Here is a 25,161-nt window from a genome sequence, read left to right as displayed (position 1 = left end):
CAGAAACAACTATGGAATCACTGTACGGAAAGCAGGAAAAGCTTGTCTTGTATTTACAGACATGTAAAAAAATGCCTCTTCTTTTACCATGAATTTTGGAGACTGAACTTGGTTAGTTAGGCTTACTCATACTCAGTGAAGGCAAAGGCAACCTGAGTGTATATACTAGTTAGCTTTGTCAACTTGATAACAGCCTACAGTCATCTGATACATGAGCCTCAGCTGAGGAATTATGTAGATTAGAAGAGCCTCAGTTGAGGAATTGCATAGATTAGATTGACCTGTGAGTGTGTGTGTTGTGGGTTGACTTGATTATTGATTGGTATGGGGGAACCCACTGTGGGCAGTGCCATTCCTTGGGCTGTACAAGAAAGCAATCTAAGCATGGCTCTGAGAGGGAGCCAGCAAGCAGTGTCTCTATGTTTCTGCCTTGATTTCCCTCAGTGATAGACTCACCTGTACATGTGAAGTCAAATAAACCTTTTCCTCCCTAAGTTGCTTTTGGTCAGAATGCTTTATCACAGAAACAGAAAAGAAACCAGAACAAGATGGAAGATGAGAACCAACTCCAAAAAGTTATCTCAGACCTCCACATGTTCATTGTGGTACATCTGCCCCCCCATATTCATAAAATAGTTAATAAATAATTTTTAAAAATTGACTTTGGAAGCCGACAGTGGTGGCAGCTCACACCTTTAATTTCAGCACTCAGGAGGCAGAGGCAGTCTGATCTCTGTTGAGTTCAAGGCCAGCCTGGTCTACAAAGCAAATTCCAGGACAGCCAGGGCTGTTATACAGAGAAAACCTGTCTCAGAAAACCAAGGGGGTTAAAACTGAGTTTTGAAATTTGTGTTTTGTGTGTTTGTGTGTGTCTGTCTGTGTATGTGTTTTGAGACAGGGTCTCATTTTGTAACTGGCTTGCCTGGAACTTGTTATGTAGAACAGTCCACTCTCAAACGTACAGAAGACATCTGCCTGTCTTTGTTTCTCAAGTTGTAGGATTAAAGATATGGCTTACCACACCCAGCTGTGGTATGATTTTGCAACTGAAATTCACAATGTACTACTGTCTTTCGGGTAAGTTCTGTAATGCTGGTCTCACTTCCTTGCATTGGTGCTAATTTTCCTGATCAGGACAGAGAAGACAGAGTTGAGCAGGATCAGCTGCTTCTGTTACCTAGGCTGCTGCTCCAGAGAGCAGTGGTGACTGGTCAGCACACTACCTCTTCTGTCGTGACCTTTATCTTGCAGTCATGTCTGGAATCTCAGATTTGTACAATCCCATCTCTAGTGATTTATCTAGAGGTTAGTAGATTTTCACGGAGGAGTGAAGCAAGGCTAGAGGAAGAAAAGTCGAGGCTTCAGTCTTCCTTTAAAAAAAAAAAAAAGACTTCTGCTTAAAAATTGCATACATTTGTCTTCTCAATTTTGAAACCAGAGAAGGGCTATGAGATGACAAAGTGTTTATTACCAAGAGAAATAATCCTGTTGAAAAAATGCCTTTGCTGTATTGTCTTCGGGGTTTGAGAGAAGTAAGACCAAAAACAAAGGAGTATATCTTCAGTTTTATTGTTTGGAATTTACAGTTATAAAGTAGTTCAAGGTCATTTCTCAACACTGGCCCAACACACATATATACACATATTTAGAAAACTTACAAAATACTCTTTAAAAAATTATACTACAATAAGATTTCTCCTCATTTACTGGCCAAGCATAAAAACATACCTCAAATGCATCTTTATTACATGGTCTTATTTGACATTTCTGTTTATAACTAGTCTATACATTCATAGAGCTGAAGGCATTGTTTTACTGCAACAAACTTCATAAAAGGATTGGAAATTTTAAAATGTTTTGTGTCAGGAGCACTAAATACTTGTAAACACTAGGAAACATGTTCCCTACTGTGGTTTGGTGGTTAAGGTGAAGGCTCCCAGTTCTTGATTACTGGTGCAGCACTGACCATCATGCTCACTTGGTTGCAGGACCATCTTAGTCAGGTGTTCTGTGGTCATAGATTATTTCATCAGTCTGCGTATCTCATGGGCATCCCTCAGGGCATCCCTCAGGTCCTGTTGGTACTCTCATATCTGGACTGGAGTATGCCTTACAGTGGTTGCTTGGGATTGAGTCTCAGTGACTTCAAACATTTATGTATACCACTTCTTAAAATCACTGTTGCCCTCCAGGACGCTGGATTTTTCCATGATGTACATGGTGTGACCAAAATGAGAAATGTATTGATTGGCATCGTGGGCAGGACAGGTGCAGGTTTAGAATTACAGTTTGTTTTAGAAAGTTTTCTCATGACACCTCCACATGAGGAAGAAGGAAGGAGAGAGAGAAGCACAGCTTTTGGAATCTCACAAGAGTTAAGAACCAGTGTTTCGCTTTGGAGTCATGCGCTGCCCCTTGGCAAGTATTTACATAACACATCTAAATGCCGATCGTCTCTTCTGCAATGTACCAATCCTGCTCATATCCTCCCTTCCCTTTCTCCCCTGTCCCCTGGCTGACTGCCTTTTGCAATTCCTGGACTAATCTGTTATCTGCTTTATACAGTGTGTTGATGACTCATCAAAGGCACATGGTGTTGTAAGACAGTATTCTGTCCAGTGTCCAGTTGGTCAAAATTGGTAGACAATAGGACCCCAAAAGAAAGGTGAGTGGCAGGCAGAAATAAACCAGAGATTTGTCATCTGGGGCCCTTGGCAGGGAGAGAGAAGACTTGATGTGGGAGAGAGTATTGGATTTGGGGACAGAAGACCTAGGTAGAGGTTTAGATGGATCTTTTGGGAATGCATGGCCTTGAACAAGTCAACCCTTTCTGCTTATGTATCAAAACGAAGGAAACACTTGTCTTATCAACAAAAATCTCCTTGTTGATTATAACGGTTTTTGTTTGTGAGAGTCTTGACGTCTAGCTGACTGGCCTGAAACTCTATATAGGTCAGGCTGGCCTGGAACTTGGCAACCATCCTCTTTTCCCTTCCAAGTGCTGTGACTACAGGCATGTGCCACCACAGCTGGTAATGATAAAGTTCTATGGAAACATCAGTTGTTTGATGGATTAGAAATGAACAGAAAGTAAAAAATTATTTTTGTGGTTCAAAGATAACAAAATGTGTTATGTGGCTATGTAAATTACATCTAGTTGTTTTCTTCCCCGAACTCCTGAAAAGGACCCTGTTGGTTCACTTTCTGTCTGCTCTCTGAATTGCTGGCCCTGACAAATGATGTTATAGTCTCTTCCTGGTGAAGGGCTCTGAGCATCAGGCCAGCAGCCTTGAGGACGGTAAGCAGCATTACAAAGCCAGGTCTCCAGAGGCAGATTAGAATATCACTGGAAGAAAAATGTAGTTTGACATCAAGGACAAGGCTTCTTATTATTGGTACAAAACAAGGATCGCTGCACAAAATGAAAGAATTACTAAAGGAAGGGTTCCCTGGTGGTGACTTCCTGCAGAGAACTTGATCCGCCCTTCAACTGCTGGATAAACTACTTTCATCTTTGAGATGTATTCAGAAACCACACTGATATCTTGGTCACCTGGAAAAAAAACACATACATTATTTTAACTCCTAAAAAAAATGATATATTAGCAGTAAGATGGGAAATAAAGTCTCAGAAGACACCTTTTCATTCCAGGATAAAGCACCTCAGAAGACTTTTTGTCCTCTGGTAATTTTAAGTGCAAAGAATCTGACTGCTCTTTCATGTTCCAGATGTGAACTTGAACACTGGGTGACTGGGAGGAGTGCCGTTGTCTCAGCTCTAAGGTTTCTAAGAGGTTGTTGGCAACACAGCTGTAATCTATCTACTCCAGAGCCAAAGGCAAGGGGGACTTGGACCAAGAGTTAAATGAAAAATAAAAGTGACTTTCTCATGCTGTCTGCTCAACGTTATCATCACATACTTGATGATGGGACTCTGGAGGTTTCATTCCCAGAAGTGGATAAAGAAATAAGACTTGCTTAGACAAACCCATGACAACCCTCCAAAATCTTACTGTTATTTAAATTACTCCATGTAGATATGTTCATTGAAGCTATTTAATGCCTGACATTGTTAACACACAGTAGTTTAACTGTAAAGAAAAAAGTTCTGGACCACTGTGATGGCACAAGCCTTTAATCTCATCCCTTGGACAGTAGGATCTCTATGAGTTCCAAGCCAGTCTGGTCTACATAGCAAGCTCCAGGCCAGCCATGACTACATAGAAAGATCCTGTCTCTAACAAAGTGTGCCTTTCCTGGGGACGGATAGATGTGAACATGTGTGCTGGGGAAGGGAGAGTAGAACAGTCCTTGGTGTTGTACTGTTGTTAGCAACCTCCAAAGCAAGAGGGAGCCAGCAACAAAGGCATAGGGTCCCTTTTCTGGCTTGCCCCCTCTGCCTGGTTCTCTTGTGCTGAACACCTTTGGGAACAGGAGAGGAAGAGACACTTACCAGAGTCATGTTTTAATAATTCATCTTTTATCATCCGGAATCCATCCCCACCATTGGCCAGGTAGCTGGGGAGGATCACTTTATACACTTTATCCATTTCCAGAGGCTCATAAGTAGGCACTCGACACTTGGTGCAAAGAACATCTAATTGAACCACTCTGTTCCAGGGTTTTCTGGTAAGATCATACACCACATGGATTCCTAGAAGAGAAACAAGTCCATGTTTTTGATGAATCCAAAGGGACTTTTGCCTATGAAAGGGATTTTGGCCAAGATCTAGGATTGGGATACTAGGCCTGTGCTATTTTAGTTCCGTGTGAGTGAAATTTAATAAGGGGAATGTTGGCAATGGTGTAGCTACCCTTAAGTTATCTTGAGGCCTCCAGTAGATGGGAGAACCACTGGAAGAAGAATTGACCCTCAGGAGGGTAAGGGTGATTTTTCTGGGAGAAACTCCAGTATTTTTCCTCTTTGTAATCCTGACTTCATTGGTCCAGTGATGACTCACTGGGTTTGGAAAATGTGCATTATTGGGAAATGCAATGGAGCATTTGCAACAGCACTGAAGACTGTAATAATTCTGATTTGAAGATTTTCGAAAATACTCTTACTCAGTACTTTGCTAGAGCATCAGAACAGCACAGATGCTTGTCTCTGCCTTGGGAAAGTGCTCTATGTCAGGGTTGCCCCACAAACAGCAGGCTAGGGTCTCCTGTCAGGCAGCAACACCCATCAAGCAATTTCGTGAACTAAAATGAAAATGAAGCTGAAGCTGGGTGTGGAGGTACATTCTTGAAACTCATCCTCTGGAGGGGCTGATGCAGGAGGATCACCACACATCTGAAGTCAGGCTGAGCTACATAGTTTGAGTTTGATAAGAGTACATATTCAAACTGTCAAAAAAAAAAAAAAGAAAAAGAAAAAAAAGAAAAGAAAAGCAAGCAACATGAAGCCAGGCACAGTAGGACATTACTGTAATCCCAGCATTTGGGAGAGGATGGAGGCAGGAGGATCAGGAGTTAAAGGCCAACTTTGTCTACATAGTGAGTTTGAGGTCATTCTGGGCTACATAAGTTCCTGTCTCAAAAAGAACAAAGCAAGATTAATAAAAAGTGAGAAAATGAGGCCAGAATCATTTTGGAATAAAATAAGATTACGACTCTAAGAATTAACTGGATTGTGGGACTGATTGCTAAGAAAAGCATTTTAGAATCCTTAGAATCCTTTAGGAGGTGGGACATAGCAGTGCCAAAAACCATTTCCCCAGCATGCATGAGGCCCCAGGTTCAATTCCCATCAGCACAAAATAATTAAACTAGAAAATGTCTGCCCTGCATGTGTTTAATCTCTAACACTCTCTATACCCATCCTCAACGAAGAAGCCTTTAGCAATGCGAGGAACATTCATTTCCTTTCTTTACTGCAATCAAAGAGAAAGCAGGTCTGGGGTTGGTGACATGCCTTCCCCTGAGTAGGATTAGAGTATACTGTGTGCTTCTACCTTTGTTCCTTTGAACCCTAATATGGTCCCAGGCATAACAATAATGGAGAGACCTTTTGCTTGTGTTTAAGACTGTTCCTGTACCCACTATGGTGATATATTATTTATGATTTATTAAAGCTTAGCCGAAGATCAGAAAAGCAAAGCAGCTGGCCACTGGCTCTTACCTCTGTCTCAGGCTGAAAGGGCTAATACATAAGCTCTTCGCCAAGCCTCAGACTGGTGCCTCTGCTCAGTGTGGCTAATGAGTCCCGAGACAGCCTACTGAAGACCCTCCTACTTTTTATATCCCTCTAGTTCTGGGATTAACGTTTGTGATACCAAGTGCTGAAATCATCTTTGTGTGAGCTATTTCTCTTAGTACTGGATCAATTTCGTGTAGTCAGTGTGGACTTGAACTAACAGAGATCCGTCTACCTCTTAATTCTGAGTCCTGGGATTAAAGTTATGTGCCTGGCTTCTATGACTTTGCTTTCTGAATCCGCAGGCAAGCTTGAATAATTTATAAATAATGTATCACCACAACCCACAAGTAAGATTCCAACAGAAAGACCTCACGCCAGCCGATCTGACTAGTGTTCAGGAATTCAGCTCCCATGGATGCCCTTCCAATGTCCAAACCATGCTTGGCAAATACTACTCATTGCCAAGGACTTAGACCTTTGATCTTAACCTAGCCTCAATGACTCCAGGAGTCCATAGTCACTGAATGGTGGGGTTGGCTGTGAGAAAACCCAAACAAGCCCAGCTACAGAGGTAAGGAACTGAGCCAAACAGGAGAGCCTATATCACTGGACAGCATGCCCTGCAGGAACCACTTACCACCCACTTGCAGGAACTCCCCAGTGGACTGGCCATAACGATGCACACTGTGCTCAAAAGCCTTCTTCAGGGTGGAACCTTTTATTTGCACCAGGTCAAATGTCCCTCCAAAGGGCAGCACAGCAGCCAGGTTCTCCCAGGTGATTGTACCTTGGGTAGTTAAAAATGCATCAAGAAAGAAAAAAAAGCTTAAGAAAATGCTTACCTAGAGACCAGCTCCCCTGGGTTGAAGGAATAAAGGGGAAGGCAGGGGGAGGGTGTGTGTGTCTCACAACAGTTGCATTTAACTTTGGGAGGGAGTGTACTGAAGATTCTGCCCTGCTGTCCACCATTAGGTGAGGGGGTTGAGTTTGCAAAGGACCAAGTCTACACCAAGCCTTGGGTCTCCTCGGGTTTGGGCTGGGTCTTCAGTAGTTAAACATTGCTCAGTTCTACACAGGCAGTGTGTTCTAGCCACCTGCCCTATTGTCTAAAATGAGTTTGGGGCCTTATACTGGTGGGGTTTGACAGTATGTCATCAAGGACTGCAAAAGAGCCTTTAAGTAGCTATCTAGTGGATTTGTTTTAACGTATGATAGGACCTTGGGTATCTGTAAATATATAGTGTGTCTTTGAGTCATCCTTTGCAGCATAGAATGTTAATGAGTTGGTCTTTCTCTTTCCATATGTGAATATGTTCAATACTTTTTATAAAACAGCAACAATTAATTGCTTTGCAAGTCAACAATTTAGATCAAGCTTAGATTTAGCATTTGTGAATACATATAAGAAGACATGTATGTCCTTTTGTCAAAGCTCTGGACTTCAGTCACAGCTAACACAAACTTAAAGGACAAGCGTTTTGGTTTGTGGCTGGCAGCAGAGGGTGCTGTGGGCACTGTCAGGGAAGAGACAATAAGGAAGCTGGGCCTAGGCACATACCATTGTTCTTCTCATCAATAGGGGACCGGATGCCACCTCCATTTAAAATGCACATGGACACATGGTTCCAGAACATTTCATCTGGGTGTCTGAGGTTGTTGTTAATCTACAATAGTATCAGAAATTTAGTTACTTTGGGTCTTCTTTCTTGGTATCAGTTCCAGGAATCTGGTTATCTCTACTGAGAAAACAAAATATTCATCCACTGCTCCCATGTCCCCAGAAGTTTCCCAACTGTAACTGAAACTCACTGCATACATTATTAGTCATAAAACAATTATTAGCCTATCTTCTATTAGCCTTCATTCAGCCAGAAGCAAAAGTATATTGTGACCAGTCAAGTCCCTTGTCACACTCTTAGGACAGTGGGTTCTTTACCCATTCCTCAAACTTATCCCCCAGGCTGGGGGATATAGCAGAATACTCTCTCCAGCCGGTGTCAAGATTGCTCCAGGGTGGACCGGTCTGTGGAGCTGCTCCTCCAGGGCAGCAGGACCCTCGAGCCTGCCTATCACTTACCTTATGCCAGGCAGTTCCCCAGTATTGGTGGTCTTGGAGGCACAGAGATGGCCTCCTGAAGCTAAGGAGAATCAGGTTCATTCTTACTTTTCTTGTACAAAATACGCATTCAGTTACAGCAGATAAAAATGCATGCTTTTGTTTATTTGTTTTGAGGCAGGGTCTTTCTGTGTAGCTCTTGCTATTTATTCTATGACTTGCTATATAAACCAGGCTGGTCTCAAACTTGGAGAAATCCACCTGCTTCTGCCTCCTGAATGTTGGGATTAAAGGCATGCACCACCAAACATGGCCTCAAACCTTTGATTTTTTTTTATATTTGCTTATTTTATATTTTAAGAGTATGAGTGTTTTGTCTGAATGTATGTATATGTTCCACATGTGTGCCTGTGGAGGTCAGAAGATGGCATCAGATCCCCTGGGATTGGTGTTACAGATGGTTGTGAGCAACTGTGTGGGTGCTGGGAATTGAACCCAGGTCCAAGTCCTCTGACACCAGCTCTCCTGCCTCAAAATGCATGCTTTCTAATTTTCAAACAAGCACAAAAGTAAAAATTATATTTTTCCCAGCCTCTTTGACAGAAAGGTTAAGTGCTGGCAGCACCCTGGGGTGTTTCTTTCTAGATTTTTCTCTAGATGTTTCCATCTGGTTGTTTCTCATACTGATCTCATGGTGCTCAGTAGCCAGCCTCGACCTCATTTTGGAGGACGTTCATGCTGTCACTCACTTAGCCAGAGTTTGTGGAGCGTGGTTGTATCACAGAAACTGACACTAGCAGGATACTCACACTGACAGGCTCTCCATGGGTGAGCCCATGGGAACAGTAGTCCAGCCTAGAGACCTTTGCTCAGCACAGCCCCATGAAGACACATTGGCCAACTGGCCCCAGAAAAATGCTCTTCATGAATCTTGCCAAGGGCTTTACCATAACTATATATTGTCATTCTGTGCTTGGGAAAGAAGTGCAAGTTACCCGAGACCCATGTTCTTTAGAGCCAAGAGGACAAATCAGGGAAAAACTGCCCTGGCAAGCAGATGTGCTTGATTTACTGTGTCAGCATCTGTCAGCGTCAGGGAGATGGGGTGGGTTCCTGTTTTCAGATCATCTTACAGAAAGAAACACCCCAAACTCAGACATCTGGGAAAGACATATTTTAAAAGGCTTTAGTCCTTGTAAAGCAATAATGAGATGGTCTCCTAATCATTTCGAGCCTCCTCGCCAAGGTATTCAGTGTGAAACCAGTCATGCTTCAAGCTTCTGTCTGGGCACTAAATGTATCAAAATCCCCATTTCTGCTGCCATCACCTTGTTCCTTGTTGCCTGTACGCTCCATCTTCCTTTCTTCCCTCCCTAGATGCAGGTGCTCTGCGCCTGCAGACAACTCACCATAGCATCACAGATCAGGTTGCCCATGTTACATTCTCTGAAGCGGCATGTCTGAGTGGTACCATCTAGGTAGACGATTGTTCTCCCCAGTTCCTGGGTAGAATAATTATCTAATTTTATCCTCCACTGGTTAATGTCTGCTTTGATGGTTGGATCTAGAAGGACAGAAAGGAAGGCCATCAGAAAGGTGCAAGCAAAAGGAAAGGCCTGTCATTAAAGCAAATCTCCTGGCGTGTAAATTCTAGAGAAATCAAGCATCGTCTCCCTGCTGGGAGTATGCACTAGTACATTTGTGCATTTTGGTTTTGGCTATGACACTCCCTAGGAATATCTATTTCATTTTCTGACATTAATACCTGGATGTTTCTTACCTCAAGGGTGCTTTTGTGCATCTCAGCATCAATTCAGTATCCCGATGAGCACTTGTCAGCCCACCTAGGATGACATCATAGGGATGTCAAGGGTTTTGAAAGGCTGGGCAAATACAGAGGATCCGCTGAGAGTATGGTTCCCAGCTGGCATCCTCTCTAGCTGCTGAAAAGCCTATGTTGTGACTGGCCGCAGACGCTCCTGGGTACGGTGGCCATCCTTCTGAACTGATGGTAATGAACGGAAAAGGGCTGGTAGAACCATAGCAGCAGGCTCACAAATACCATGTGAAAATGGATGGCACAATGATACTTTTATTCCGAGTCTCAAAAAAAGAGGTTCTTTTCAGATATGCTAGTGTACAATATAACCACAGCCTGGGCCATGTATGGAGAAGCTCTTCTCAAAACAAAACAGCAACAACAAAAACAGGTATTTCCTTGTCTCATGAACAAAGAAGCTGAGGCCCACACCACACTGTCACTGCCTCTTGTTAGGGGGGCCAGGTTTTGAGCACCACTCTGTCCTATTTGAATTGCTTTTCTTCTGTCTCGTACTCCTCTCTAGACAGGAGCTGATGGCTGCTTTTGCCTCACCAGATGAAGCTTTAAAAGCAGAAAGAGCAGAGGTGCACTGAGCAGATTTGGAAAAGCAAATGAGGATTTGGGCATGGGGAATTTGAAATTTCCTTCTCAAAAAAAAGGAGAGAGAGAGAGAGAGAGAGAGAGAGAGAGAGAGAGAGAGAGAGAGAGTAAACACAAGGAAGAAGCTAAATTCTTCACAAGTATTATAGTCATTTCTTGAAACAAAACAAAAGGAAGAAGGAGATGGAGTATCTAGCCGCATAACTTGTCATTTGGTACACTCTCCCCAGATCTCACCTTCAGGGATGCTGCTGTTCAGAAGAATGGGATTTCCGTATGAAGTGATGACATTTCCTTTGTCATCAAACTCAACCTTCAGATAGCCTAGGTATTTGCCAAAAGCATAGGCCTGGACCACTGGAACCTTCCGGCCATCATCGGAGGTGACTATGAATGGGTACTTCCCAGCAGGCACTTCTTTGGAAGGTGGATTTCCTGAAATAAAAGAGGCAAAGTTGATCAGGTCAGCCTTTGCACATGGCAGGCCACTGGCTGGATGACATCGAGTTTTAACTTGATGACTCACCATCTACTGTTCTAGGTGGCTGGTCTATCAGAGCCCTGCGGGACGTTTGTCACTGATTCCAAATGCCCTTTTGGCATACACAAATCCTGCCATTCTCCACTCAGCGGGCATTTACTAAGCTGTTTCTAAGTCTGGGGCATTGTGCCTGGTGATCTGATGTGGGTCACACAAAAATAGAATACTGCTAAGATTATCCCTCTTCCATGCAGACTTTGTCTCTGTTCCTGCTGGCTGGATGAATTGATCAAGCCATTTGGGTGCACTTCAGTTTTTCTGCAAAACCCTCCTGCTACTGCTTCCCAAGGGCTGGGATTTACAGGTGTGCACTACAATGCCTGTCAAGAAGTATTAGAAAGAAGCCTCAAGTGGACGAATAACAATTCTCATTCTACAGGGCTGTCCGGACAATTCAGTAAGCTCCTCAGTGTGTGCCTGCCAGGCATAGTAGGCACACCATTTTAGTGTCTCTTTCTCTTAGAAGAGGAAGGCGTTCTCTAGAAACCCTGCACACACAGTCAAGAGCTTACCGTTGTTAATGGGGGCGGAGGAGAAACAACAGAGCTGTTTTGCTGCTATATTCTCAGGTATGTTTAGGAACTGCCACACTCACTCTGGGGACCAACAAGCAAACATCTCCCCAGCTAACCTCTGCAGGCCTTTAGCTCACAGGGGCCATTCATCACCCAGAGGCCTCCTTGTTTGCCTGAGGTCAGAGTGGCCACAGAAGAGACATGATGCCCAGCACCTCATCACTTGCCATATTTAATTTCTTACCAGGAACCTAATTTATTTTTAAGCTTTTATTTGTGTGTGGGGAGGTCATGTGTATGAGTCCCAGGAATCAAACTCAGGTCCCCAGGCTTGGCAGCGGGCAACCTTCACCTGCTGAGCCGTCACACTGACCTGTACGTTTAAGTTAACCCCACCCCTCCTTGATGCACACTGTGCTTCATTTACTTTGATTTGCTTTTGAGGCATCTGCTGAAAAGCAATGTGTCGTCCCAGTCTGGCTTTGACTTTATAGTCCTCCTGTTTCAGCCTCCCACATAAATGCTGGGGTTATAGGTGTGCCCCAGCATGTGACTCATGATTTATACCAAATTTCTGTGCAAGTGACATAGTTTGGGCTGCTTGGAATCAGATTATGAAATTGATACCCTTGGCCCACTGTTTTCCTGTTACCCACTCCACACATGGCCAGTCTCTCCTACTGGATGTTTGCAGTAGTACATGTACTTAGTACATGATTCATTTCACATATGAGTCAGTTCTGAGAGGCGGCTGTGACTACAATTACATTTAGTTCTCCAAGCTTCCCACGAGGAAGGTCTCATTATTAATTGTATTTACAGACAAGAAGACTGGATACCATAGCAGACACCTAAGGGCACATGCTGGAATGTGATGGGGAGTTGACTGAAAACCAAAGCTTTGAGACACGGGCCTGTCCTCTTCCACCCAGAGCAGCCTGCTGTGGGGTTTTCTCTGAGAAGCTGTAAGCCAGTTGGCACTGACCACTTACAAAATTACATACAAAGCCAGGTTTGTACCTTTGCATCCCAAGCTCTTTCAGGGTCTGTTTACCTAAGAAAAGCCAAGGTGGCATGCTATGAAGAACTTATTCCTGCCTGGTCAACTTCGAGGGCCCAAGCACTGCAAATACCAGCATTACACAAGAGGGGGGTCGCTGTCCCCAATGTTAACGTCCACTGTTCATGCAGATGATTTAAGAGCTGGCAGAGTAACAGGGAGGAGAGACACTTCTAACCTTTACTTCCTCTTCTGTGCTCCTCTGGGCAAGGATAGCTCCTGCCCTTCACTGGAGGGGACTAGGTATTTAGGGCAGCCTCCTCCTATCCTCGCCAAGGCTTCCTCTTCTGGGCAGCCTGGAAAGCTGCAATGTCCCTGAATGCCCACAGCGTGGCAGAGAATATCTCATCCAAGCAGAGAAGGGACTAACAAATTGCAGAAATCAGGCATCCCACAGTTTCTCGGAAATTAAAAAGAATGGCAAGCCAGACTTTTTGCTTTTTGTCTTACGCCCCCCCCCCCACTTCCATGGAAATAGCTTAAACAGATTGTTAAGAGCCTAACAGTCCTGTCAAATGCTTCATTAGCTTAGCAGCACGCTCCAAAACCAGCAACCATCTGATAGGGAGCACCTACTCTCTCTAGTTCCAAAAGTGTTCATGTCCCTTTTCTGAGAACAAAAGATGTGTCAAGATTATCTCACACAGACTAGTCAGGAAAGGCCAGGCGCTTCCCTTGTGGCTCAGTTACTATCAGGTCTGGTGGCTTATTCCTGCCTCCACCAAGGCTGAGCCCTCTTTACTCCTCCATGTGTTTGGCAACTTAAGAAAACCACTAGAAGGGAAAACAATCCAGGGCTTCAAATTTCCCACGCCATTGCATGCTATTCAGTCAAGGGCCTAGAAAGTTTATTACTTTTTACAGTGCTGGAGGTCAAATCCAGGGCTTGTGTGTGCTAGATAAATATTACCACTGTTCCACACCTCCAGTCCTTCAGTCAAAGGACCTAAAATATTGTCTCCACGTGAAGCCACACCTTCCTCTTTAGGTATGTAGCTTATCATCTTTGCAAGGCAGGAAGTGTCTATAGACTGTGTTCCAGTAACCAAGACCAGACTCAACCTGAGTGGCCGTGGAACAATGGATGCCCATGTGGACAGGGTAAACCCTGAGTTTCCCAGTACTTTGTAAGTGTCCAAAGAGACATCAGCAGGGTGCTGCCCTCAGTCAAGGGATATATGAATCCCAACTGGGGTCTGGACAACTATCAGATACATTTGGAGAATTTTTAAAACCAAAGATTTGAAAATAATATAGTAGTTCAAGCTTAAGATTAATGGCTAACTTTATAGAATTCAGCGAGTTCTTTTGAAGGGTTTGTTATACAAATAAAAGCAATGTTGTAGAATATTTTGAGAAAGAAGAACAAAATTGTTGACTCTCCATCTTTAAAATTCTGAAAATTTAAAGAAAATGTGTTTATGAGAAGTAGTGGGGGGAGAAATTGGAGGCAGCATACATATTGGGAAGAAACCACTTTGTTTAATAAAATTCAGTGTTCTCCAGAGAAGCAGGGTCATGTCCACATATATAAAGAGGGGAGAGGACATATTTTCAGAACATTAAACTGGGGTATTCTGTTCATATTTTACCTCAGTTAATCCCTATGACAATTTTTGGGGGAAGCTACACCCCTATCATCATTTTATTTTTGTTAGGGAAAACTTGGGCACAAAGAGATGAGGTGAATTGTCAGACAACCTTGACTGAACCAGGGAGCAAACTGAGCCTGTAAGAGTATCGAGCCCTTTCCACAATCTCAAGTCACATTTCAGTGATAGGAAAAGAAAAAAGAAATCCTGCATGCCAGCCACCAAACAGCAGAGCTAAGGAGCTTGCATCCTGTGAAGTACTCAGTTTGGGCATGTGGGCCTGGGAGTCCACAGGACTTGACCAACTTTCCTCGGATAAGAGACCTACCTGCCCGGAGATCCTGCCTGCCGTTTATTTACAGCCATTCTCTTCAGAGCTTGGATTTCAATAGACTCATCTTGGAAAGCAACCTCACGAGGAGTGAGACCACTGGCCATTGCTGTGTGCTTGCAAAATGATGTGGCTTAGCTCAAAAGGAAGCAGGTGCTGAAGCAGGGCCAGGCGGAGGCTGTCTAAATGGACAGGAATGAGGGTGATCACTGGAATGAGGAAGGTCCCTCTGCTGACCTAAGAAACACCCAGGGAGATCACTGCTGAGGTCACTGGTCAAACCGCTGCCCTTTGGTTGATTCTCCAGGGCACATAGTAAACCCTGGATGTCAGCAGTTCTTATCAAGTGCCTGGAAACAGTTCCTTGGAGACTGTTTCTCCGTCCTGTGCATGTGACAAACGTTAGGGTTGCTCTGGAAAGACAAGATTATCTAAAGCCCAGCTTTCTTTTCTTTCTTCCTTTTTTTTTTTTTTTTTTTTTTTTTGGTATGTGTGTGTGTGTGTTTCACTATGTATTCCTGGCTGGTCTGGAACTCACTTTGTAGACCAGGCTGGCTTCTAACTCACAGAGGTCCACCTGCTTCTGATTCCGGAGTGCTGGTATTAAAAGTGTGCATCACTATACTTGCTCTGTTTCTTGTTTTGTTTTCGTTTTTTGAAACATGGTCTCATGTAGCCCAGGCTGGCCCAGAACATTCTGCTCAGGGGAAGATGACCTCATACTTCTAATCTTCCTGCTTCTACCTCCCAAGTGCTTGCATTACAGGCCTGTTGCTACCACATCTGGCTTCAGACCCAGCTCCTTAAACTGTGGGCCACGAGCCCATGTGATGTGTGACTGAAGAGGGTCATGAAAAATCTGGCAACAGTAAAAGGTTTCTGAAAATACAATGACCAAAATCAATTCAAAATCAAACATAAGATGGATCCTTCTCTGGGAATGATTATTTGCCTGTGTCTTGAACTTCACTGTAGCCTTGTTTCTGAACACATCTGTGCACTTTGCCCTGTGCACATTATCACATCAGGTAGTGCCAATGAATGGTACCCGAGGCTCAGACTTGAGACTATTAGATGTTGTGAACTGCACTGTTGCTAAAGGTTTTTGCCCTTATAAAAAAACATGACTTTGTTATGGAAAACAAAGACTTGTAATATATTCCTGCCACCATTCCCCAGTACATAAGTAACAAGCTAGTCCATCTGTGGAGTTTATTGCAAAAGAAAAAATTGTATGTTTGATTACAAAAAAATTTGCTGGCTTAAATTTCATAGAAAATATGAAGCGAGTCTTAGTTAGGACAGAATGTCCAACAATTTCAGAAATGGCTCTAAACATAATTCTGCCATTCTGTATTATGTATTTATGCAAAGTGGCATTTTCAGGATTGATGATTAGAAAATCAAAATATTGATCAACTCTGAAGAAACAGTGAAGATGCTGAAGTATCAAATATTCAGCCAACATTTAAATCTCCACATTAAAATAAGCAGGTCTATCTCATTAGTATTTAAATTTGCTTTGTCTTTAATAAATGGTAAAATTATATGTATGATAAAGAATTGCTTTAAAACAACTTTCTTGCATTGGTGAGATGCTCAGTGGGTAAAAATGCTTCAGTTACAAGCCTGAGTTCTATCCCAGGAACTGGCAGTAGAAAAAGAGAACCAACTCCTCAGTTGTTCTCTGATCTTCACACATGTGCTCTGGCATATACATGATTACACTCACAAGTGTACATGTCATATACATACACACAATAATAAATTTTAAAAATAAAATCATTTTCTTTCTGATTTATCGGGAAATTTTTGAAATGTATGCCCAATTTTATATATTCATATGCCTGGGGCCACGTGAAAATACCCTGGGCAAAAAGGAATCATGAGTGGAGAAAGAAAGCCTTGCTCTGAAAGTACACAATGGCGAGATGAACAGCAGCTGCCAGGAAGGGACGAGGCACAGTTGGTACAGTGTCTACCGAACATGCCCAAAGCCCTGGGCTTGATTCCAAGCACTGGATAAAACCGGATATGGCGGCACATACCTGTAACCCCGGCATTCAGGCAGTGGGAGCATGAAGATCACAGTCCAAGGCCATCCTTGGCTACCTAGCAAGTTCTAGGCCAGGTATGGAACCCTATCTTTAAAAGAGTTGGGGAGACACACCACACTGACTGAAAGATGATCACAGTGGTCTCTATCCTTCCTTCTTATTCTTACCCTTGCCCAAGGTCAAGAACACATAGCAGTTCTAGTCCAGATACTTTATTTTGTGAACTCCATTCCTTTTAATCCTGTAGTCTTAACATAATTTCTCTTTCTTAAATATATGAAAAAGGTGAATTTCATATTCATGGAATGTGTGTCTAAGTCCAGAGTCAATCATACTGAAAATAAGTTTTTTTTCTGTTTTTGTTTTTTTTTGTTTTGTTTTGTTTTTTTTTAAAAAGCCTGAGCAATCAAATCTTTTAAAAGAGCTGTACTAACCCTGGCATGGTGGTGCATACCTTTAATGATTGCACTTGGGAGGCAGAGGTAGGTGGATCTCCATGAGTTTGAGGCCAGCCTGGTCTATGTAGTGGACGCTGTCTCAAAAACAAAACAAAACAAGGCAGCGGTGGTGGTGGCGGTGGCGGCAGCACATGGGACCTGGTGTGCGGGGCGAAGAATAATCATGGGCCAGACAGGGAAGAAACTGAGAAGGGACCGGTTTGTTGGAGGAGTAAAATCAGAGTACATGAGACTGAGACAGCTCAAGAGGTTCGGAAGAGCTGATGAAGTAAAGCCTATGTTTAGTTACAATTGTCAGAAAATCTTGGAAAGAACAGAAACCTTAAACCAAGAATGGAAGCAGCGAAGGATACGGCCTATGCACACCATGACTTCTTTGAGCTCATTGAGTGGGGACTAGGGAGAGAGCAGAAGGAATTTAATCCTCTGGAACTGGAGTTAAGGCTGGTTATAAGCTACCTTTCTGTGGGAGCTTGGATTATGGCCTTCCACAGAGTTTCTGGCATCAGCACAGATCACAAACAGGACTTAAGGTTGTAGTAGGGCCACGGACCCAGACATGGCCTTCAATGCAGTGGGATTGTGGACATCAACATGGATTCAGGCCACAGCATAGACTGTGGGCATCCGTCTGGTCTTCAGTGGCCTTCAGTTAGCAGCACAAGCCACCCACATCAGCCTGTGTGTGTCCACTCCCCACCCCATCAACACAGGCCTGGCCTCAGTAAGACCACAAACCCAGACATGGCCCACAGCAGCAGCAAGGACACACCCAGACATCACCATGGCTTTGGTGGCAGCTCAGGCTATTCTGATCATTATGCCACCCCTACCTCCCACCCTGGCAGCATGGCCCACGAACATCAACATGACTTTAGGCCTCCACTTGGCCTTTGGTGGTAACATGGGCCACAGACATCAACTCAGACTCCGGGCACAGATATGACCCTTGGTGGCAGCTCGGACATTGTCCTCAGGTATCAGTGCAGCCCACTCACATTGGTATGGTCCCTGTAGGCAGCATGGACCATGGACATCAAAATGGATTGAGGCCACAGCACAGGCTACGAACACCATCCTTTGATATCAAACCATACTCCAGTCATGTCAGGGCCACTGACCCACACATGGCCCTCAGTGGTAAAGGACACGATGGTCCTTTGAGGACCATTTCTCATCTCAGGACTTTGTCATTGCACAGGGCAAGGGTGAACCTGCAGCCAGGGATCTTGTTCAGTGCCTGAATCTGCATGTGGTTAAGCTCCCAGCTGCTGCACACAGCATGAGCCACACATCCTTCTCAGCCCTAGCACACACACTGCTCTGCTCTCCATCACGCCCATCACTTCTACTCTTTTGGGGAGGCTAAAAGAGGGCATCAGGTCCCCTGGAGCTGGAGTTAAAGGCTGAGGTCCTCTGCAAGAATCATAAAAGTTTTCAGTGGTTGAGCCATTTCTTTAATTCCTTTCCTCATTAAAAATTAAAAATATTTTTTACTTCAAGACAACGAAAAAACAAAACAAAACAAAACAAAAAATAATTCCACAACCAAAACCGAAAGAAAGAAAAGAATCCATTCAGCAATACTGGACACCTGCCTCTCACGTGTCAGTTAACCAGGCTAACAGGAGAAAAATGGGAAATCAGCCAGACTAGTCACGAGACCCGAGGCTTCTGTACCTCAGAAGGCTGGCTGAAAAAGGAACATAGATAGAGTGAAGGAGCCTGGGACACGAGGGTCCAAGAGTGGCATATTGGGGTCCAAGAGCAGAGTTCTGACGCTGTCTGCAAATGACCAAGTCTCAGCCTGTCTGAGAAGTGAAGATGTTGAATTGGACTGGAGATGACAGTCACCCAGGGGATAGGAACAAGATTCCTTGAGCTGGGGGTGTCACACAGACACTTCCTCACAGGATGAAGGCAGGGGCCCGTGTGGAGAAAGAGATAGGAAATTGGGTGCTAACCACTTGGTGATATGGGAGGGTGCTGGGAAGCCATTGTGGTACAGTGATAAGAAGGGGCAGGTTGGATGGCCCCACAGTTTACCATAGTAGCTTGCAGACATTGTAAGTTGTTCTACCAAAAGAAAAGATTTCCTAAAATCTTGAACAGTAAATAGTTAGCCTTCATGGTTGCCTTTTTAGGGACAGTATGTCAGAATGGAAACAGGTCACACGTTCCCAGTGATGAGCCCTTTGCTGAACTGCAGATAGAAACTGGTGTCTCATCTGCACTTGCGCAAGACCACACAGACTTGAAGAACCAAATGCCCAGTCCAACCATTGGGAGGCAGACAGGAAGCAGCTCATTAAGAGTCTCTTCAAGAATCATCAAGACACTGGGTGGTGGTGGTGCACACCAACACTCAGTGGCAGAGGCAGGTGGATCTGTGTGAGTTCAAGGCCAGCCTGGTCTGCAGAGCTAGTTCCAGGACAGTCAAGGCTACACAGCGGAACCCGGTCCCCCAAAACAAGTTAAAACAAAACAAAACCCATAAAGACCGGACAGTCCTCAGCATTCTCACTTTTTTTCATGGACCACTTTGTGACTCCAGCATGTAACTCATTCAGAGTCAGCATTTTCCTCTCTGCCTTATTCCTGCAGCTCTAACACTTTTGCAAGCCTGGTTGGGAAGCCCCCTCCTCTTTACTGTGACATTAGGCCATGCCAGGGTTAGTGGAAGGAAACTGGGCAGAGTTTCTCCATTGGAGGGGGTAACTTATGCGTTGTCAGTCATGCTTCATTTAGCTCGTGGGGTTTTAGAATGTGGGCTACATAGGGGGAGGTCGGAAGGGAGCTGACTTAGTGGGCAGTAACAAGCACAAAAGATTAAATAAAATAACAGAAAATGTCAGGGTGCTATTCAGGTGCCTTGAGGATGTTTTCCTTTGGGTTTTTGTGCATGTCGTATGCTGAGATGTTTCTTACACTTTAAGTTTCGAGCTGGGAATGGTGGTTTATATCTGTATTACCACCACTTGGGAGGCTAACATGGAGGAACATCCCATGAGTTTGAGTCTAGCCTGGGCTACAGCATAAGTTTCAGATCAGTCTGGGCTACCGTGAGTTCTGGTCTCAAAACAGAAAAGGATCTAAATTTTCTTTCTTTCTTTCTTTCTTTCTTTCTTTCTTTCTTTCTTTCTTTCTTTCTTTCTTTCTTTCTATATTTAATAAGTAATATTTAACAGACTATTTTTTTCATGGTGACTTCATAAAATGGTTTGGTAGGAAATCACTTAAACTTTGTGTGTGTGTGTGTGAGAGAGAGAGAGGGGAGGAGGGAGAGAGAGAGAGAGAGAGAGAGAGAGAGAGAGAGAGAGAGAGAGAGAAATACCATGGCACATATGACGTCAGAGGACGTCAGTTTCTTTCCTTCCACATTATGTGGGCTCTGGGGATCGAACTCAGGTCTCCAGGCTTTCGCAGCAAGCACCTTTATCTGCTGAGTCATCTTGTCAGCCTTGGAAATCTGCTTTTTTAAGGTTGCAAAAAATATTTGTTTACATAAGCAAGTAGGCCTCATCTCCTATTATGTCCTTTAACTGATAAGTTTAGTTCTCAAAAGACAGCCAAAATACATTTTCATGAAGACAGGTTTAATCTCGGTAATCTATTATAAAATGTGGAATAAACGACTGAAACTCAGGTCGGTGTTTAAGAGACTGGATGTTACAGATAAGCACGCTACAGCTTATCCTTAGATCTCTTATCCTATGCTTCAGGACTTCAATGACTGGGGCAGTGGTTATAGTTATAAGAACAAAAGGGTAATAGGTACTCCCCGCCCCAGCTTTTTGGGTTATCAGGATGCCCCAGTCAATAGCCACACAGATACCATAAGGTAGCATAGATCAAGACGATGTAAGGGCACATCAACGTGGCATGGGATGCCTGTAACCCCAGTGCTTGGTATCATACTATTGGAGGGGACGGGTCTTAAATTAAGGTTAGCCTAATCAACACATGTTCCATGTCAGCCAGTACTACATAGTGAGACTCATGAGTGGGACTCTCAATAAAGGCAAAACAAAACAACAAAATGGGGGGGGGAGAGGGAGATGTGGGGGAGGACAAGAAGACAAGAGCCAGGTATGGTGGGATATGCCTATATCCTATAATTTTAGTATTTGGGAACTAGAGGTGGGAGCATCAGGAGTTGGAGGTCAGCCTCAGTTACACAGTGAGTTTAAGGCCCACAACAATAAAAAGAAACAGTAGAACAACAACAAAGGCAGGATATTCTAGATGCTGGGGGACATTTCAGTTTACTTTATGCGTATCTGTATAAGAGTGCACACATATATTTGTGCACATACCAATTAGATCCCCCTGTAAAATGTCACGCTTACTATGGATCACAGCCAAACCTGTAAGAGATGAAGTGACGGGAGAGCCAACTTGCTCCTTCTGTGAGTTATAGACTTCTGATGCTGCCTTGGCGAAAAGTTACAACTACCCCCTCCACCCACCTCCACCCCCTACTTTGAATGGGTCTTATCCACAGGGCTGACATAGAATTGAAATAAGAGCAGTTAAATATGAGGACCTATTTGATTCTGTTGTGACTTGGATGTGGCTTGTCCCCTTTGAGTTCATGTGTGAGCAGCTTGGTCCTCAGCGTGGTGACATTGAGGGACAGTGGGACATTCAAGAAGTGTCTAATGTGATGTGATAAGGTCATTGGGGCCATCACCCTCAGAAGAGATTAATGTAGTTCTCTTGAGACCACAGTTAGTTCTGTGAGAGGGAGTGGTTTTAAAGAGAGGCCACCACACACAAGTGGCCCTTCTGCACATGTACATTTTCCTTCCTGATTTTCTGCCATGTGATGTAGCCAAGAGGATGTTCACCCAAGGCCAAACTAGAGAAGTCAACTGTTCTAGGATTTTAATCTCCAAAATTCTGATAGACTCCTCATTAGGAAGCCAACACATCCAGAGAGGGTTAGGTGATTTGCCTGTTCAAAGTCATTCAAGTGAGTTAGGAATGAGGACTTTCCACCCAATATCATGTTTCTTTTCTTTCTATAATTTATACTGTATCTCATTTTCTGATTCCAAATATAACACTCAGCATTTAAAAATACTAATATACTACTACTACTACTACTACTAATAATAATACACTCCAAACCAGATACAATGATGCACGCCTATAATCCTACCACTCTCCCAAGAGGCAGAGGCAGGAGAGTCATGAGATTGGAGCTAATCTGGGCTAGATATCGAGACTCTGTTTTTGAAAACCAAAGGCTGGGGATATAGATGCTTAAAATACAGAAAGCCCTTGGTTTAGGTTCAAGAATTACTGAAAACATTAAAAAATTATCTTTAAAAAAGTCTATCATAAACTGACCTTTGGCTCAAGATTGGTACTCTTTTCATTTTATTATGTGTGCTATATGTTTGTAGCATTGACTTTTAATCATGAAATGAATGAATTCTTGGAATGTCTCCCAGTAAGATTACCTGTTCTTATTCAATACAAAGTACATTTGTATGGCATAGTGCAGTTTATACAATATATATTACACTCTAAATAGTAATAGTAACAGTTACAAAGGTAAGAGACAAAATAACTGACCTGAACATCCTAGGTTATAGAATGCATTTGAAACAATTACCTGTGTAAAGAAAGGTGTTGGAGTGTCCTCCCACCACGATGTCCACACCTTTCACTTTCTGAGCAATGAGTTTATCCATTTCAAAACCAGAGTGTCCAAGTGCAATGATTTTGTTCACATTTAGAGTTTTTAGTTTATCTACTTCAGGTTGCAATGCAGTGATTTCATCTTCAAACACTAAATTTGTCCCTAAGAAGGAAAATTAATAAAATGGATATTAAAATATTTTCACTGTACTGTTTATACTCCAACACACTAAGCATATTAACTTCTTTTTTTGTTGTTTTGTTGTTTTTCAAAACCTGGTTTCTCGGTAGCTTTTAGAGGCTGTCCTGGAACTCGCTCAGTAGACCAGACTGGCTTTGAACTCACAGAGACCCACCTGCCTCTGCCTCCCAAGTGCTGGAACTAAAGGCATGCACCCACTACTGCCCAGCACATATTAATTTCTTATTAAAGCTTTCCAATTATGCCACCATTGCCTGTAAAGCTCTCCAATTATGGAGAGCAAAATGTATGAATACATCTAGTACAAAAGCCCTGGCAAGCAAAGAAAACTTAAATCAATGTCATTGGCTGTATTCACCCAATATTTTGCTGGGTTAAAGTTGTAGATGACATTTTTGTGTATATACATACATATTTATATACACACACACATTTTTGAAATTTTATTTTTGTGTGCACATATATGTCATAGTATGTGCATCGAGGTCAGAGGACAGTTTTCAAGAGTTGGTTCTCTTCACTCTTTCCATGGTTCCTAGGGATCGAACTCAGGACATCAGGCTAGGTGGGGAACACCTTTATCACTTGAACGATCTCACTGGGCCATATATGATACATTTGTATAAACTCAATTTCACACTATGAGGATACTTCAGGTATGGTTTGCTTCCATCTTTTTATATCTAAACCATCACAATAACCATGCCAAAAAAAAAAAAATGTGTGAGCACAAAAGTATGGAGCCCACAACTGCTCTTAATTCCATTGCTTTGAAAACTTGAGGGTGTTCTGTCTTGAAACCTAAAATGTCAACAAGTAGGCTTTGAACGCCAATTTCAAAAAATGGTTTTTACATTTATTTGTTTGGGCATGTATGTGCCATGGCATGCTTGTGAACACCAGTGGACAACCTGTAGAAGTCAGTTCTCTCCTTCTACTACATGGGTTCCCAGGATTGAATATTAGGTGTGGTGGTAAGTGCTCTTACCCACAGAGCCATCTTGCTGGCCCTTGAAAACTAACTTTAGCGTGGCAGATAACTGTTCACTTGTAGGCAGGGAGTAGCAGCAGCATCAGAGGAGAACAGAGTGCTGTATTACAAAGAGGCCTCATCTAAACATCGCTGGCCCTGGGAGGGAGTACATACCTCATGGAGCTCACTCTGCCCCACAGTGCTAGTAATGAGTGCCACAAGCTCTGGCTGGCACAGCCTGGGTATCCTTTGCTAAGACATGATCAGGGTCTCCCAGTCTGAAGCCAAAACTTGGCAAGTCCTTAGGTTTAATGGCTTCCGTGGTCATAAAGGGACTGCAAACATGCTGTCCTTAAGTCCCATTCAGCATCCTGCAGCAAGACAATCCTCTGGTTGATCTAGACGCCCTCATGCTAATTTCTAAGAACTAGAACTAAAACGAAGATGCCGGAATGCAAAAATCTCACAAAGAACATTCAAAATGTATATCTGCAAAGCCCAGTGTGAAAATCAAGAGCTTTCCCAAACATCAACAGACTACAAAAGATGCATCCCTTGTCCATTATGCTCAGGACCCCACTTCCCTGATGCCACATTTGAGTCCGGACTACATGCCAACTTCACATGTGTAAAATATGGAATATAAATCACAGCATGACAGCATGGCCATGGAGGTTCCACAGGACAGCTGGGAAGTTAGCAGCTCCCAGACAGACTGGCCTGGCAGGGCTGAAGTAGCTCAAGGGCAACAATGAAAACGCCAGGAGAGACAATACTTTCCCACCATTGTCTGCTGTGGAAATGTCAAGGATGATCTGATTCTTGTCCATAACCCCAAGAGGCTTGAGGCTTCCCTGGGTAGCCCTCAGCACTGAGGATCTGTCATAGCTTCTTTTCCTGGGGCTGTGATAAAATACCCTACAAGGGCTTATGTTGGCCACACTTTTAGGGCACGGGCCATCATCTTGGGGAAGTCCTGGAGGCAGGAGCTTCAGGCAGCTGGTCACATGGTATCCACAGTCAGAAAGCAGAGAGGGATGGATGCTGGTGCTCAACTAGATACCTTCTTTTCTTTTTATGGAGCCCAGGACCCAACCCTAGGGAATGGTGCCATCTTTCTTTATGGTGGATCCTCCCATCTCAATTAAGACCTCACAAGTGTGCCC

The 25,161-nt window shown here is 43.5% G+C and overlaps 1 protein-coding gene across 2 annotated transcripts in view; it reads right to left on the bottom strand.

Annotated features, from left to right (window-relative positions):
• Positions 1-3,357: 3,357 nt before the first annotated feature.
• Nt5e (5'-nucleotidase ecto) overlaps positions 3,358-25,161 on the bottom strand; it is a 48,257-nt gene continuing 26,453 nt past the window's right edge. Inside the window, exons 3-9 of one of the 2 annotated variants that reach the window (XM_027410991.2) lie at positions 22,795-22,983; positions 10,855-11,052; positions 9,605-9,759; positions 7,698-7,803; positions 6,777-6,926; positions 4,454-4,654; positions 3,358-3,553 (exon numbers count right to left, since the gene is read on the bottom strand). In XM_027410991.2, coding sequence (XP_027266792.1) covers positions 3,390-3,553; positions 4,454-4,654; positions 6,777-6,926; positions 7,698-7,803; positions 9,605-9,759; positions 10,855-11,052; positions 22,795-22,983 — 1,163 coding nt within the window. In that variant the 3' untranslated portion in view covers positions 3,358-3,389. The remainder of the gene's footprint in view (positions 3,554-4,453; positions 4,655-6,776; positions 6,927-7,697; positions 7,804-9,604; positions 9,760-10,854; positions 11,053-22,794; positions 22,984-25,161) is intronic. The other variant, XM_035443865.1, reaches the window with a different exon arrangement.

This window comes from Cricetulus griseus, chromosome 4 (genome assembly GCF_003668045.3).
Source record: "Cricetulus griseus strain 17A/GY chromosome 4, alternate assembly CriGri-PICRH-1.0, whole genome shotgun sequence".
NCBI lineage: Eukaryota > Metazoa > Chordata > Mammalia > Rodentia > Cricetidae > Cricetulus > Cricetulus griseus.
This window is presented reverse-complemented; position numbering and strand designations above follow the sequence as displayed.